This window comes from Mercenaria mercenaria, chromosome 4, assembly GCF_021730395.1.
Source record: "Mercenaria mercenaria strain notata chromosome 4, MADL_Memer_1, whole genome shotgun sequence".
NCBI classification, from domain to species: Eukaryota; Metazoa; Mollusca; class Bivalvia; order Venerida; family Veneridae; genus Mercenaria; species Mercenaria mercenaria.
Genome location: NC_069364.1, coordinates 78,536,665 through 78,555,347, shown reverse-complemented (window position 1 = coordinate 78,555,347; position 18,683 = coordinate 78,536,665). Strand labels below are relative to the sequence as shown.

Here is an 18,683-nt window from a genome sequence, read left to right as displayed (position 1 = left end):
GGTTTATAGGACCACATTTAGTACTGACCTACCTTTTTAATGGATTACTTCCATGTTCCCTAATACATCAAAAGCACCCAGTTATTCCAAGAAATGGTCATAAAACAGAATATTCTGGTAAAATTATTCTTAGAAAATTTAACTTTAATCCCAGACCGTATTTGTCTGACAATTTTCTATGTTAAAACAAAATTGTTTGTGTAAGCAGCTCCACATTTTCCTGCAAGGTGACATTATTTCTGTCATAGAAAACAGCCAGGTTTTGTCAAATTGTTTCCCAAAAGACATCTTCCAATGATGCAGAGCCTCTAAAAAGTTGTAAATTATTAACTAACAACACATCAAAGCACCAACATACGTCTTTCCTTATTAGGCAATAAGCATGTTGTTTTACATCTGGGAATTCATCATTGCCTAACACAGTCAAATCATGCAAGTTTCTTCCTCTGTTCTTTAATTATTTTGAAACTGCTGAGTCGGCAAAGCTTTAAATAACCCTAAAATTTGGGGTTTTTTGTTCAATAAATTTGCACTTTTGCTCTGTTTAATTTAAAGACTCCTATGATTTAAATTTTCAAGGGGGAAAATATTTTGTTAAATATCTTATTACATTTTATTTGTTTTCTGCAAAAATTAATAATGTTTTATCTTTTTTTGTTTTTTAAATCAAAGTTTAATTCAAATTTTTGAGACTTTCACATTTACTTATCTAAAACAATTAAGTAGTCTTGCATGCATATAGTCATTTTATTAGACAAACAACTGTCAACACTTTCAATTTGCATTATATGAAAATGAAAACAAGGGTCAACATGGGATAATATTTTCCCTTACGCAAGATTTACATAGTCATGTTATCTAACATTTTTCACTATAATTTACATAATTCAAGGTGATCTAAATTGTGTATCTAGTTCACATATTTTCCAAGGCCCTGAGGGGCATTTTGGCTAATTAATAACACTTCAATTAAATGAAACTGTACACAATCTGTCCTACATTAACGCATTTCCTACACATTTATTGCACATCTGAAATATTGCAACCATTTATTTAAGTCGCCTTCAACAATAAATATATATACATGATATCACCTTTAAAGCTACTGACCTCGGGATTGTACGATTTTAAAACAAAAGAAAATAAAATTTTTAGATATCGGGAAGTTATTGCTATATTTCTTAAGAAAGCTTCGAAACTTAGTTACTGACAGATTATGTTACGGATACACAAGAATTACCACTAGTAATTGTTTTTTAGTGGTTTTTCCATCCAAAATTGGGTGATATAACCGGGTACTGGAGGTAAACTGTCTTAATTATAAAGCTTTATATTTAATTGTTGTTGGTGTATTGGTCAAGGAGGTTACAAGTAAGGTTTTTATTGCCCATGCGGCCAAGGTTCGATTTCTGACTTGGACATTTTTTTTCTTGATTTCACATTTTCAAGATAGCTTAGAAACAGAAACTCATGTTCCAATGTTCAGAATATAACCAAACTTCAATTATAAAGAAAGACATGATTTTTAGCTATAAGCTGGAGTCCAGTCGCTTTAATGCATGTGAACAAAAATGTCCAATTTCAAGCTATCATTTACAAAGTGAGATACATATTTATAAATTAGATCTTAAAAGTTTTTTTTAAAAGGTTGACAATTTTAAATATTTGAAAAGCAATACAGTCTTTACTTTTGTCACTAAAATTTATAAGATTTTAATTTATGCAAACATTATTACATACACTGGCAGATTATGCTTTGTTTTATTATTCCGGTGCAAGAATGATTTATTAAGACAGTGTCTGCTGTCAAAATTTCTGTATACTATGAATATTCATGGAGATTAATTTTCATGGATTTCGTACTTGAGGTATTTCACTAAATCAAATCCATACTAACATGTAAAATTTCCATTCCTTTTATACTCAAAGTTGAAAACTACAAATTGTTATCCCTACAAAATAGAAATAGCCTTCTGTCCAAATCCCTGAAATTCCATGCGCACAAAATTAAATGAGATCACAGTATATGGCAATGTTCATGTTCTTTACTTATGCCACCTTTCTTACTAGGATAAGCGTCTTGGCAACCAAAAATATGCTTAGAATTACAGGAGGATTGAAGACAGCAACCAAAAATATGCTCAAATGTATAGCTGGTTTGAAAACATCTCATTTTTACCCTTTTTAGACTATTAAATCATTTTATTAACCCTTACCCTGCTAAATTTCTATAATGAACTTATACATCTTTCAATTTGGACAGTACCATTAACTGTTAAAATGGGTGCATACCAAAAACATACTGATTGAAAGGCGAACAGTGCAGGTCATGATCAGAATGCACAGATGTGCTGGCTGATCATGATCTGCACTGGTCGCAAAGGCAGAATCAATCATGTCGTTAACTTGAAAATAAAATTATCATTTCAATGCAATCATCATTTCCCAGCTTATTATTATCATCACTGTCATTATCATCATCCTTATCATTCATGTGGACAAGTGTAACAACATTCTTATAACAAACTTACCATGGACTAGAAGGATACAATTATCTCCAAATTTTTAAATTAAAATTATTTCAATAAAACGATTATATTTGTAAATAAGGAAATGTGAGACATATTTTCACACGTGATCAACTCTAGATACATGACCATCATGGCCGATGAAACCAACAATATTCCCCAGGCTAATCATGATATAGCAAATAAATATTGGTCATAATCATTGAAAGAAAAAAATATCAATTTGTCTGTTATCATGTCAACCAGTAAAATGAAAATTTTCTTAATGAATTTAAAAGTTGCATTACTTTATCATTGATGTTATCAAGACATGTTCTTTTAATAGGTACTGAGACATGAAATGATTCCATGATCAAATGGGAATATAGACAAAAATCGCTCAATTTGAACAAAGCTTTAATTTTAAAATTTTCACTTCATTCCATTAAACATTGACTGACTATGATATTCTTAATAATCTTATTTTTTTAATTTTTAGTTGATTTTTCAAATCATTTTATTGAGGTTCTTTTTTAATAATATCAAAGGCCTTAGTCAAAGGGGATTCTGTCCTTCACCTGTTATAATGACTAAATATATATATATATACTGATATGTAAGGGTAACACACCTTTAATAATCAGCCTGCATTTAATGGATAAACCACAGAACAGAACTGAACATTTCTTACTGCAGAATAAACTGAGCTGTGTCTTATATGCCATACTTACAACACAGACCTTGCATTAATTATTATGTTTTCTTTTATTAATATTTTAATGTACACAATATCTATGACCCTTTCATTTTTACTGATTTTTTTTTTACTGAAATGCACATTTTATGAAAACAAAAAGGATCCATTCAAATCTCCTGTGATAAAACAGGAAAATATTTTTTTTAAAACTGGGGCTAATCTTTTTTTGAGTAGCTGACCCAACAACTGAAGTGGAAGGGGTCATGTCACTGTGTTGTCAGGGGTCAATATTTTGTGGTTTCACCAAATATTTTTGTAACTAAAAGGCTTAAATGAAGATAAAATCTTTAAATACCTAATTCTGTACCAATTAGGATAAATTCTGATTCAAATTGTGGTGACATTAAGCTTTAATAATTAACTTTTATATTTTGCCATAAAATTCAGACTGATATACACTTAAATTTTTGCACAAGAAATGTCAAATATTATAAATTTAGTGAATAATTAAGTTGCCTAAGCATTAAACACAAAATTATATGAGTCATGATAATTTTTGAAATAGTTATACAACTTACGGTACAAAAAAGTCAAATATTTCAAACACAATGAACAATTATAAGATGTGTTAAATTAGCCTAAAAATCAAATTCAGATTTAAGAAAGATTTTAAAGTGTTAAACATTTTCTGCATAAGTACAAAATACTTCACTTAATAATGATGTTACACTGTCCTAACATATAACTAAATTTCTTGAAACAAATTTCAAAAATTCGAAAAAATTTAAAATTTTTACCTGCTTTTATTCATATTGTTTAAAGTTTTACGCCATGTCACAAGTAACGGACTAACCGACCCGTCATTGTTGCTATCCATCTGAATTTTGTCATTTGAATACAAACACGACACGGACCCCGAATCCTGTGGTTAACCTGACAAACTTCCGACCTTATTCAAATTTTGCCTTCTGACTAAAACTCCACTATAGTTTTATTACCACGACACTAAGACTTTTACGGTGATAAACTGCAGTAGATCAAAACTAAAATAAACACTTACCGGTTATCCATCTATAACAAGGTATAAATGTAAATCGTCCAGATAATAATAATTATGGCTTTGTTTTTATTAGTTTTATTTTCCTTTTCTCATTTTTCTTTGTTGGGTATTACAAGGTCACATGACCAAAGATAAGGACTGATAGATCTATAAAAAGAAAGCATGTGATCAAAGAAAGGGGTTTATTTTGAGCAGTGAAAGTTTTATCTGGATTTTGATTGACAGTTAATGACATGTTTAGATAATAATTTTCACCTAAATGACAATTAACAGATATTAATTATTATATAATATTGAATTACCAGACAGTTGAATTAAGTGTAAGTTAAGTGTATTACCAGACATGTATATTGTAAGACCCCCTGTGGAGTCGGCATTGTGTCAAATAGATGACAATTTTACAGTCTGCAGGAAAATTACAAAATGGCATATTCCAACTTCTTACTTTTGTAGCTCAGTTTAAAATAACTATATTTGACTTGAGGTAATAAAAAAACTATATACAGTCACAGCTGTTTGCATTTTAATTTTGTGTGTACTTATTATCCTTTTTTAAGATTATTACTAATAAAATCTGTGAGAAGATCCTCTGAAGCATAGAACCCAACCAAGCAAAATAACAGTAGACTTGGTTCCACCGAGTCTATTCAAGAGAGGTTATGAACTGGCCACACCCCTCATACCCCTTAGCATCAACTTCAGCTGAATTCTCTTACAGAAAAATTAAATGAACTCCCTGATCAGCCATACAGCAATGGCAACCAAGGATAAGTGATGACCCCAGTCTTTCCGTTTAAATAAAAATAGCCTTCCTTCTAACTGAAATGTTCAAAGGCAGAAAACAGGCACATTCTACCCATTCATCATAACCAGTATTTACTAACAAGATTATCAGCTTAAAAAACTGAAGTATATGTTTACTTATTAAATTTTCGGAAACAGCGTGGATCGAATTTATTAAACTGATTAAGACACAAACATCAATACTGACACATGTTGAACACGTTCTGATAACCGGGCTTTGCCCGGTTATCAGAACCTCTTACCTATACTAAGATCAAACAACCAGACACGTAACCCAACAAGGATCTCACCCTAAACACCCAACATGAGGACTGTCTTATTTCTTCTTCCAAAAATACAATCAAAATGTAATCAATATAAACTTAACTGCCCCAAGTTCAGCATGTTTTATATCTATTTTGGGGAAGATTGTCTAAATTGTATTGTTTTTCAGACTGCCTGCAGCTAAATTAATTGAAATTGTCGAACTGTATTGAGCCATAAGATGTCTCCATTCAAATTCTTGTGGTTTTTGTATCATCTACTAAATATAATACTAAGGTTAAGTTACAATTTATGAGGATATAATATCAAATTAAATTACTATTAAAGTCCAATTAATATCAAACAAATTGACATTAATTGAATGAATACAGCAAATTAAATTTGTTAATCAATTTCCTATTTTACTGTAATGTTAACAGTCATGTATTTATTGTTTATATATTCATGTTTACTGTATAACTTTTAACTTTACAAGTTTAATCAGTAATATTTATCACATAGTTATATCTTAATCTCTAATCTTAAGATACACAAAGATTAATCATAGGTTGGAAATCCTTACTTGTTTTTCGTTTGACTTTTCAAGATTTAGCAATAGTTTACCAGTAGTCACACTGTCCTCAACTTATTGACAAAATTGATTTCAATAATCACTACTAATGAGATTATTAAATCCAGGACAAAAATTTGACAGATTGGAACAGTACTTGCAAGATGCTGGTTTTGTGTCCACAGAGCTAATGTCAATTTCACATCTGTCAATCAAGTTCAACACTTTAATCAATACACATGTATTTGCCTAATTTGTTCTGTTCATCAGTACCAACATCTGTCAAAATAGGTTATTTTCCTCCAATCAATTTAGGCCAGTTTTTCTCGAGTCATTTTTCTTCTGGTTTATATTATATGCTTATTTTAATTTTTCATGATTATGTAAAAATATCTCTCGAGGTTTCACTAATTGATAGTCACTAATTGATAGAATTTACCAGACACACATTATCAACATTACAGAACTGAGATTATGTAAATTATTATTTTAGGACTGAAATGTTTTTCGGGATTATACTCTGGAGTTCAGTGAAGCCTGGCTTAAGCATCAATGGCTCAAACACCCGGGCTTGCTCAAGACATTTCCTTTCCTTGACTGCTCAAAAGCCTGGCTATCTCGAGCATTTTACTCTTATTATACTATAGCGAAAATTTGAATCAAATCAATTTACACATATAAAAATTCTATTCTGAATTAATACACTGCAAAACCTCAGAAAACAAAATCAGGATGAAAATACAGTTATTATGTTTCTTTTTTGTTAAACCTCTTTTCAGGATGTGTCTACCAGACTTCTGTAGAATTCCCTGGAATAATGCTAGAAACTAGACACAAATAAGAATGATTAAATAAGTGAACCAATATTGACAAAGCCTCTCAAATGGTAATCTCCTAAGCTCATATAAAAACTTCTTCAAATAATTTGTCAGGCTGACCAAACAATATCAGATTGAGCTAATAGGATTACTTCCCTTTGGAGAGTCACTAAGTCATTATAGAGAGAGCAGAGTAATCTCCCTTTATCTTTTACCTGAAAAAGATAATCTTTGAAAACAATACATAATATTTTCTTTTCCTATAAGCTTGTTAAATGGCTCCATCAAAACATGATATAACTAACAGTAAAGACTTACTATGTCATAGTATTTAAAGAGGACAATGCTGACAGGCAGTCAACAAAATATCAGAAAAAAGAAACTAATTTTACTCATTACTAAAAACTGCCACTAGAAAGGAGGTAACTGTTCAGCCATTTTGAAATGAGGCAGACAAACATACTATGCACTTTTCAGCGCAATAAGGGCGTATCTACATATAGTTATTATATGTAGATACGCCCTTAATGTGTTGAACCCTCGTAATGTGAATATCACTGTTTTTTTTTTTGTTTGTTCATTTTTTACTTATCTGGTCATATGGCAACTTTCCAGGATTACAGTGGAGGCAGAAACCACATGTCACTCTGGGTATTATTTTAGGCACATGCTGGTACCTGGGTAGAACCACTGACACTCAGTTAGTCAGCTGCATAGCTCCTTTTAATTGAATGATGACCCTAACTTGAGTGTGTCAAGCTGCCTTATTTCATAAATGTTGTTTGTCTCGTAAAGGAAGAAGTCAATTGGAAAGGCCAGTTGCCTTAATGCAAAATCTTCAAAACAAAGTACTGCTAAAAAATAAGCAAAAAGTCCTATATCTACATACCTAGACTGGTTTTCCTCTCCGTTGACCTGGTTCCCTGTTTTACTGTTGCTATGGTTATCAGAAGTCTCCACTTGATGTTGACGTTCCTGTTTTTGCTGCTGTTGCTGCTGCGTCTTTTGCTGTTGTTTGTGTCGTGATAAACTAAAGAACAACCCAAGTATCGCCTTCAGGTTCCCGTCACGAATATCTGAATAATGCAAGACACTTTTCATAATTTTGAGGCAATATCATTTTATTAACAAACATACTGTTTTATAAAGGTCCAACTATAAATCCTGGAATTATATCACATTGATCCTTTAAAACAAACTGAAAAGACCTTAACAGTCTCGTAGTACCATTGCATGGCATGGCAGAAACATAACAAGAAGGTATTTACAATGGGACAGCAGATCCATGTAAGGGTGGTTAGCAGGTTGGACTACAATGCTGGCGGTCCGGGTTCGATTCCTGGTCCCAGCTGATATCCTGAGTAGTGTTCAGTGCTCGGTGATTTACTTAAATTGGTACTGTTTCCAGTCTAGACTGGATGCTGGGGAGGTAAATATGACGCCTGTCGTGGGCTCGGCTGGAAATAAGTTGTTCCATCCATTCCAGGTGGGGACTTTTGCTGTCTACCCACATTAAACAACAAACCTTACCTTTTGTGTTTTTTTAAAGTTGTAAACAGTACAATTCATAACAGTTCAATTGGTCTTATTTTTCTCCCTCTTCCCTAACTCTTACAGAATGATCTGGTTTTAGGAAAGGAAAAATTGTCCATTGGAAATACCATTGCTTTCCTTTTTACTATCTGTAACTCTATTAATACACAGTAAAGTTTAATTTGAAGAACAATATTTTATGATTTGGAGACACTAAAATATTGAATTTGTTTCTTGCTAGATCTATAGATATTTACCAAGAGGGAGAAGTAAATTGAGCAATTTATATTCATTTTGTAAGATAAATCATGTACACCACACAAAGAAATGTTTTTGGGAAAATATAAATTGCATGCATTCAGAGCGATTTCAATGCAGATATCATTTTTAAGTAACAGAACATTGTTTAAAAAAAATCAAAATCTGAAGGAAATCTTTATGTTTTTAAAGCTGCACATCAAAATGAATAACTAGGCAAATTGCAAGACTATGGACTGCCAGGTCACCTGGTTGAACCCAGTGTCTCCACGACTGTTTGATAGAAGACAATGCATCTAAGGTGAGTTGTCCTCCATCTCTAATTCATGTGAGGAAGATGGCAGTTATTTGTGGAGACAATATACATGTATGTACTGGAACAGAATCATGAGGAATCATGGTAAGATTGACTGACCGTTATTACATACAATGATATGCTGTTCATTCGAACACAGATGGCTCAAGCAACTCCTGGGTAGACTCTGAGTATTAGCTGTGGTTCCTCGTCATTTTCCTGATATTTTCTGAGTTTGGATCACCTAATACCTTGAGATAACTCAAACAGTTTTCTCCTCCCCTAAACTACTTAGAGTTTTACTGTAACTCAGAAACTGCTGTTAAACAGGAATGTTAACTATTTTCCTGCTAAATTTCTATAATGAACTTGTCCATCTTTCAATTTGGACAGTATCAATTTAACTGTCTAAAGGGGTTCTTACCAAAAAGATACTGACTGAATAGTGAACAGTGTAGATCTTGATCAGCCTGCACAGTCTGATCTAGGATGTGCAGGCTGATCATGATCTACACTGGTCGCAAAGACAGAATCAGCTGTGTCCAGCATGATAAGGTTTAAACACATCTAACATTGGAAACAAGCTAAACTCTTCTACTGTTTTACATCACAACTGTTACCCTGTGACTCTTGTGGTAAAATACTTCTATACAAGGTGTTCAGTCACTACAAAAAGGCATTTTTGTAACTTTAATACAACCTAAAACTTTTAAAATCACATTGCTTTTGCTTATAACTAATACATGAAAGTACAATTTTCATTTTCAAAAACTGTATGTAAATCTAGAAGAATCTTTTAAGTGGCTTAAGATTTCGAGCAAGGTACCTTTCTGCATGAAATTTGAACATCATCAAACCATTAAAATAAAGAACTGTTTGATTTAGAAACTTCTTGTAAAACAGCTCTTTAAATTTTCAGTGAAAAATGTCTATCAATTAAAACCATAAAGAAAAGTACTTGTTTCAGGGCAGTAAGTTTGCACTCACCTTTGGCTGTTATACCATCTATGTTGACACCCAAGTTCACCAGGAATGTCAAACAAGTGTTTATATTCTCAACCTGAAACGAGAAACAGTAAAATAAGACATTAAATATTGGCACTACAATACGGGCATCAAAATTTAATGGACTAGAGTTCCATTTTTTTTTACACATAACATGCAAAATCTTACCTTTCATAAATAGGTATCAGATCTGACTACATTCAGAAACTGGAGAACTGTTGTTACTCAAATACAGTAATATCAGGAATTCGATTTGAAACTTTTTCACAGAAACCTTCACATACTAAGCAATTTCATAGCATAAAAAAATTATCACAAAACTTCTTACAACAGACAAAGTTCTAAACTGTGTCTTCATGTATTAATCTTGCTGCTACCTCATTAAGAATTTTGCTCCCGGCATTGCCTGACTGATTGTGGTAATCACATTAACTCAAACTACAAAATGCGTCATGTGCACAACTCCCCACATAACATGTGAAATAAATCTGATCTAAAAGAGCAAAATTTCATTATATTGTCAGTCAGTTACAATATATATTAAATTTTTACATGTTTCTCATGGTAACCTTTAAGTGTGTCACTGTTTCTTACCTGGAAATCTTCTAGCAACTAACAACTTCTTCACAAACAACGAAAGGTGAGAATGAATCCCTACTTAACAAAATTTACAGAAAATAGTGTGCTTCCAAGTACTAAAATACTTAGTGAAGTTGTGACACAGGAGCATATTACGTATGAGAAGTCCGTTAAAATGAGACATTTCACAGCATTTACATAAAATACAGATATCTAGATGAGAGAAAATGCCATTAAAATGACAAAGAGGACCTTACAAGGCACTCTGTCAGGCCCTCATAGCCATTTGCTCTGAAACAAATATGGGAATGAAGCATAATGCCAAAATGACAGGAAAACTCAATCTTATTTGGAAATTTGACAAGGACATTCCTCCTAAATAAGTTACTAGGGTCTGTTGTAACATATTTGACAGTGTAATGACTCCGGCACATGCCATGAACTTGTAACATTTCAATTCCCCAAAGATTTTCAAATAATTAAACAAAACATTTGAACTGTCTAATTTTCTGACTGAAACAATAAAATACATAGTAATTTATTGAGAAAAATATAGTCCCCGGGATAGCTACAAATAAAGAAACACAAAGGCAGATTTTAGTCACTGACCTGAATAAAATTATTACAAAAAAAAAAAAAAAATAACCATTGATTTTTGCAAAGTATGTAAGAATGCTTTTGAAAAAAAAAAACACTGCCTCAATCAGCAGAACAAAACAGCTAGGAGCTTGAAGCAGTTTTTTAAAAACTTTACTGAAGATGTGATTTAAGTTTTTCTATGAACTGCACCTAATCACCAACAGACATACTTAAGATATAAGAAGAGACTAATAATTGACAAACTGTTAGGATCGTGAATCAGAATTGCTTAATTAATATAAGTATGATTTAAAACATTTTAAAATTTCTGTCTAAAAAATATTTCATCAAATTGTCAAATGCATGACTTAAAAGCTTCTAAGAGCTTTTTTTGTATTTTAAAAGCTACAATATGTTTTTATAAATAAAAACTGCATGGAACTCACTGAATCACAATGTGTTTACTTTCAATTTTCAATTAATAAAAACTAAAAGTTTGTTTTTTAAATTCTAACAATAAATTTGAGTCCTCATAGTTCCTGTAAGATCAAGTTCCATGAATCAGTTCCAACTCCATTAACCCAGAAACAGGTTAGGATTTCCACAGAAAGAAAATAGTCCCCCTTAATTTGATAAATATTTAAAATCATTAACCGTTAAAGTAGATTTTACTGGAAAGGAAGTCACTGCTCTTAAAAGCTTAATACCTTGGGCACTGTTTTGCTGATCGCCTTACAAAATAAACGCTGTATTGCTATAAAATTAACAGTTTTTACATATCAGCATCTTAAAAGGATACTGTTACCGTAGTCGCAAATAACAGTATCGATTATTTCACCATTTTGAGATCATTTGAAGCGGGACATTAAACAAAAAATAATAAAACACTTGATAGAATCTTTAATTTAGAAGTTTCTACTCAGAATGCAACAAAGAGCTTACTTCCAACCATAAATTTGAAGATTTTTGATAATATTCCACGGTCTGTGACATTAATTTGCAGTAAATCTATGAAATTGTAATCAATTATTAGGAACAAGCTTAAACAAACCACCTGTATGTCATAAAATGCTGAATTGAACCTGAATCCTTTCTGTATGAATTAAGATCTTGTTATAGATTGTATTACAACATAATACATCAAATTGTATCAATGCAAATTAGAGAAAGGGTTTTTATGACTTTTTCGAAAATTACAAAATCATTTCTTTTTTAAATTAGTCCTTCTTGTCTCAGGAACCCAAAGTTAGTGACAAAACAATTTTATAATACCTCCAGAGTGGTCAATAACAAGCAAAACAAGAATCAACTTTATTGCATCAATGACAAAACAAACATTCACAGCATCACTATAATTTAAGTCAAGAATCAGAAAGTTAACTACTGAGAGACATATCCAACCTGATCCAGTTAGAGAAGAGATAGCTCCTGACTGTCCATGCAGGGGTTGTGTGTCAAAACCCAGTGTAAGACAGGCATTATATCCATAGTCCTTCTCAGTCAATTAGACAAAGTTATATCTTACTCAAAACAGCTGGAAACTTATTTTGCTGGTGAAAACATATCCTTTTAAATCAAACCAAACAATGTCTTGACGAGAAAGTTCCTAAACTTTGCACAAGTACAAATCCATTGATTTCCAATCCTGATTCAATCCCATCAGATATCTTTTTATTACTTTTATTTTCCATTATTTATCCAGCTAAGACTTGATAAAGGAGATTTAAACTTCAACATCATTGATGAAGTACTTGAACAAACACTTGAAGAAACACTCGAAATTTAAACAATTCAAATTAAACTACTTATGTAACCAGACTATACAGAACAAAGCAAAAAGAAAAAAATCTGATTAAAGACTTTTAAGTCTGATGTAGGATTTACTTAAGTGAGGCATAAAACGAACATCTATTTCCGTTATAGCATTAAATCTTTATGTAAGTATCGACGTTTCAACATCAATGACGACAACAACCTAGTCCATGAATTTTCAGTATGCATCATCTAAGACTTGTTACTGTCTAGAAAATTACTGGAAATTTTCATGCCAAACACGAGATGAGTTTCATATCAATTTCCTGACCATCCGCATGATTTACAAACCTACTATGTCCAAGTCATAACCAAATAAGCGCTAAATTCTCTCGCTGCGTCAATTGCGCTAATTGCCGGCTTTAACACATTTCCATAACTTTTAACTTGAGGGCAAAGGCGGACAGCAGAAAAATGCTGGTTTCCATAATATCTGAGTATCATTATGATTGTTTATTGGCATAATTTCGACAGGACTGATTTATAAGGCACTTATGAATGTGAATATTATAAGAGGGAGAAATCGATAAATTGACTCGAGGCTAATTCTGGTACCTTTTTTGTCCTTCAATTCCATTAAAATTTATGACAAAAGAAAGACTTTTAATGTCACTGCAATATTTTTCTGCAATAACTCAAATCTTAAAATTTATAGAAACAAAACCTGCCCACTTAGCTCAATAGGCAGAGCGCAAATCAACGGATCGCAGGGTAATGAGTTCGATCCCCAGGCGGGGAGTATGTTCTCTGTGACAATTTGATGAAAGACATCGTGTCTGAAATCATTCGTCCACCTCTGGTTGGCAGTTACTTGCAGAGAACAGGGTTGTACTGGTACAGAATCCAGGAACACTGGTTAGGTTAACTGCCTGCCATTATGTAACTGTAAACACTGTTGAAACAAGAACTGTCACTATTAGTGACAAATGACATGGACGCACGCACACACACGGACGGTCAGTGCGATTTTATTATGCCCACCTTAAGACCAAAACAACCAGAACCAAAACACGTACTTTGTTAAACATCAATTTTAAATTTGGCAACCTCCTGCCACACCCCTCTATGCCCGTCCCTCAGGTATTCAGCTAATAAAATTCAAAGAAACACGAAAACAGACGTAAAAATCACTTTCAGTATTTTTGTCATAATATGTTCTGCAGTTCCACTTAATTTTGAGAAGCTGCAATAACCTTAGATAAATGATAACTGTTATTCCAAGTAATGAAGAGAAAAAAATCTCAGAAAAAGTACTGTTTCCAATTAGGCATCTAGTATTGGATATAATGGCACTTTAATTTGTCTCTTTGACAAGTATAATGAGCCAGTAATAGAAGTGTTAAGATCAATGGATAAGCTATACAGGATGCTTTATGATGCCCCCAAGCTTCTCAAAGCAAATCTTATTTCAATATTTGTAATGTAAACAGGAGAAAGTAATTGTAATATATTTATGTTCAAGCTGAGTCTTCAGTGTTAAAATTGCTGTAATCTTATATTACAGTACTCTACAGTATTGTAAGTGACATTCTGTAATATTATAAGAGTTAATGGAAAATCTGTTACTATCTGACACTGTAAATAATCATAAAAGACATTCTGTAATATCTTCCCTTTTAGGGGGTCAGCGGCGCAGTGGTAAGCAGGATAGACTACAACGCCAGCATTCCAGCTTTGATTCCCAGCTGCAGCTGATAACCGGATTAGTGTTCAGTGCTGGATGATGTACTTAGATTGGTAGTTTCCAGCAGTATCGGCCTAGACCAGATGCTCGGGAGGTAAATATGAAGCCTGCTGTGGACTCTGTTGAAATAAGTTCTTCCATTCATTCTAAGTGAGGACTTTTGTCGACTAACCATGTTAAACAAGAAACTTTACTTTATTTTATTTTACCTATTTCATTAGAGACATTCTGTCATTAGAGACATTCTGTAATATCATAAGAGGCAGTCTGTAATATCATAAGAGACAGTCTGTAATATCATAAAAATTCTGTAATATCACAAGAGACATTCTGTAATATCACAAGAGACAGTCTGTAATATCATAAGAGGCAGTCTGTAATATCATAAGAGGCATTCTGTAAAATCACAAGAGACATTCTGTAATATCACTAGACATTCTGTAATATCATAAGAGACAGTCTGTAATATCACAAGAGACATTCTGTAAAATCACAAGAGACATTCTGTAATATCACTAGAGACATTCTGTAATATCGTAAGAGACAGTCTGTGATATCATAAAAGACAGTCTGTGATATCATTAGAGACATTCTGTAATATCATAAGAGACAGTCTGTAATATCACAAGAGACATTCTGTATTATCATTAGAGACATTCTGTAATATCACTAGACATTCTGTAATATCATAAGAGACAGTCTGTGATACCATAAAAGACATTCTGTAATATCATTAGAGACATTCTGTAATATCATAAGAGACATTCTGTAATATCATTAGAGACATTCTGTAATATCACTAGACATTCTGTAATATCATAAGAGACAGTCTGTGATACCATAAAAGACATTCTGTAATATCATAAGAGACAGTCTGTGATACCATAAAAGACATTCTGTAATATCATAAGAGACAGTCTGTAATATCACAAGAGACATTCTGTAATTTCACAAGAGACATTCTGTAATATCATAAGAGACATTCTGATATCATAAGAGACATTCTGTAATATCATTAGAGACATTCTTTTATATCAGAAGGAAATTCTGAATTATCACAAGAGACATTCTGTAATATCATATGAGACAGTCTGTAATATCATAAGAGACATTCTGTTATATCATAAGAGACATTCTGTAATATCACAAGAGACATTCTGTAATATCACCAGAGACAGTCTGTGATACCATAAAAGACATTCTGTAATATCATCAGAGACATTCTGGAATATCATAAGAGACAGTCTGTGATACCATAAAAGACATTCAGTAATATCATTAGAGACAATCTGGAATATCATAAGAGACATTCTGTAATATCACTAGAGACATTCTGTAATATCATAAGAGACAGTCTGTGATATCATAAAAGACAGTCTGTGATATCATTAGAGACATTCTGTAATATCATAAGAGACAGTCTGTAATATCGCAAGAGACAGTCTGTAATATCACAAAAGACACTCTGAAATATCACAAGAGACATTCTGTAATATCATAAGAGACATTCTTTTATATCAGATGGAAATTCTGAATTATCACAAGAGACATTCTGTAATATCATATGAGACATTCTGTAATATCATAAGAGACATTCTGTAATATCACAAGAAATATTCTGTAATATCACAAGAGACATTCTTGAATATCATAAGGAAATTCTGAAATATCATAAGAGATATTATGTGATATCACTAGAGATATTCTGTAGTATTATAACAGACATTCTGTAATATGACAGAATACGATACATTCTATAATATCAGAGAGATATTCTGCCATATCATAGGAGACATTCTATCATAAAAGACACATTTCTGAAATTCTACCGACTACCTTTGAATAAAAAATATTTCAAGTTAAATTAATTTTTTTATATAATTAATGCCACTGATCTTAGCCTATCTTTAGTGTTTTGCAACAAAAAGCATTCAAAACAAAAAGTAGTCACTCTATTTTATCTAAAGGGAAGTAATAAAATTTAGAGATATGCTGTAAATGTTGATGGTGGTTAAGCCATTCCTCAAATCCGATAGACAAAGTGAGCTTCAGGAACACAGACACAGACTTAGCAAGTATCTATCAGCATAAAGCTGGTCTGAAAATCTCATAACAATAAAACAAGAGGGTCATTAAGCTATGGCTTTCAAGCTTGACTTAAATTTTATAGGGGCAAAAATTCTTAACAAGTTTCATGACAATTATTTAATAATTCTGATCTGAAGAGTGACAAGTATTATAAGACACAAGGGTATCACAACAGCACACCCTGACCACTTTGTACTAAGGCAAACAAGAAACATAACAAAAAAAAACATTATAGTTAGACAGAAGACAGTATGCAGGTAAAGTCTTGTACAGAAAAGCAGGATGTTGCATTCAAAATACAAACATTGAGAGAAATAAAACAACTATAAAAGGGAACTGCTTCCATATGGCCCCTTCACACATCACTTAACTTAAGGTAACATCACTAAACAGGCCCATTGGTAGCTTGAAAATTTAACATCCCTCTAGAGCTAGGGTGTATACTTTCTAATCCAATGATGGAAGATGTAATTAAAGACATTATCCATAGCAACTGTCTGCCAACAGAGTTCTGTATTGTGTTGTTGGTGTGTATTCAGACCCCTAGGGTCCCATGATGCTCTGCTTCAATACACAAACAGATGGCAGCCAGAAAATATTTCACCCCATAAAACAGCCAATAAAAACACCACATAAATTCAGCAACCATTCCAGACTGACTTTCTCAATAATGGGCATTTTTTGTCAGTCTGCTGTTTTCTGCAGTTCCAGATAATCAAAATCAGTCACTGAAAGAATTTTTAAAAACTTAGACTTACACAGCCTGTTGAGATTAAACATTCCCCATTTTATTTATTTATTTTTTTTTTAAATATAATTATATCAAATTTTCTGTAGCTCCCTTTTACTGTGACAGAGGCTAGAGATATTGTAAATTTTATGAGAAAGTGGTATCAGAGAGGATTTTATGGCCAAGTGCTTTACAGGTAATGATGCCAGTCTATTAAAAACTGTTCACGCATTATACCTAAAAGGTAAGGAAATCTATGGAGATTTTACCTGAGCTGCAACTTTCTGTTCATTACAGACATTTGAAGAATTTATTTCAAACATTTAAAAGCTTATTTTTACAGAAATAATTGCAGGAATCAGGTAAATCATCTTGTCAAATTGTTTTTGCTATTAAATGCACTTACAGTGTCAAATTTCTAACTCCTAGTCAGGAATTATCCACTCAACCCCTTTGGCAGCAATTTTCTTGGAACAATGCTCTCTTCTAAGAAATAGCTTCTCCATTAACACTTTCTACTGTTCCCTTTTCCCTCAATCACATAGTTTTAGTTCATGGGCACCATCTGTTTTCAAATTTTTAATATCTAAATACAGAATCTAAAATTATAAACTGTAGGGCTGGGAATATTTTTTGCGACTTCCCAATTCAGAACAGAGAAACTGTGTTAACTTGACATATATATTAGACCCAAAATGGAACCAGAACTGGTCTAGTCTATATAATCAAAACTATTCCAAAGAAAAGCACTTTGGTGGAAGTGTTTGTTTCCCCTTCAACACAGGAAACAAACAAAGCAATTAAACAAAGTGCGTAATTTCAATCATACAAACATCAGCAACTTTCAGTAATAACTGACCTAGCAATGCTTTTTGTTTTTTACTATATTTAATATAGACAGGAAACGATCTGAGTCAATTTTATCTAATGATGTGGTAGGTATTCATTATTACAATCATACAGATTAAAATAATTCAAAAATGGGACCACCTAGAGTTATGGTTCCTTGTCAATTCATATTCTCTCACTGACCTCTATCAATATACTAAGTATCAAGTTAATACCTTACATAGTATTCAAGTTATGCCCTGGACAAGGTTTTTATACAAGAGGACCATGATGGTCCTGAATTGCTCACCTATCCCCAAATGACCCAGTGTTCAACTGAGTATGACGTCGTTATTTCTATTATTTGACATAGTGACCTAGTTTTTGAGCACATGTGACCTAGATATCATCAAGATAAAAAATTCTTACCAATTTTCATGAAGATCCATTGAAAAATATGGCCTCTAGAGAGGTCACAAGGTTTTTCTATTATTTGACCTAATGACCTAGTTTTTGAAGGCACGTGACCCACTTTTAAACCTGACCTAGATATCATCAAGGTGAACATTCTCACCAATTTTCATGAAGATCT

At 32.4% G+C, this 18,683-nt stretch overlaps 1 protein-coding gene across 1 annotated transcript in view; it reads right to left on the bottom strand.

Annotated features, from left to right (window-relative positions):
- Window positions 1-18,683, bottom strand: part of LOC123552244 (neuron navigator 3-like) — a 227,660-nt gene that overhangs the window by 122,030 nt on the left and 86,947 nt on the right. Inside the window, exons 4-5 of the mRNA XM_053542290.1 lie at window positions 9,774-9,846; window positions 7,590-7,776 (exon numbers count right to left, since the gene is read on the bottom strand). Coding sequence (XP_053398265.1) covers window positions 7,590-7,776; window positions 9,774-9,846 — 260 coding nt within the window. The remainder of the gene's footprint in view (window positions 1-7,589; window positions 7,777-9,773; window positions 9,847-18,683) is intronic.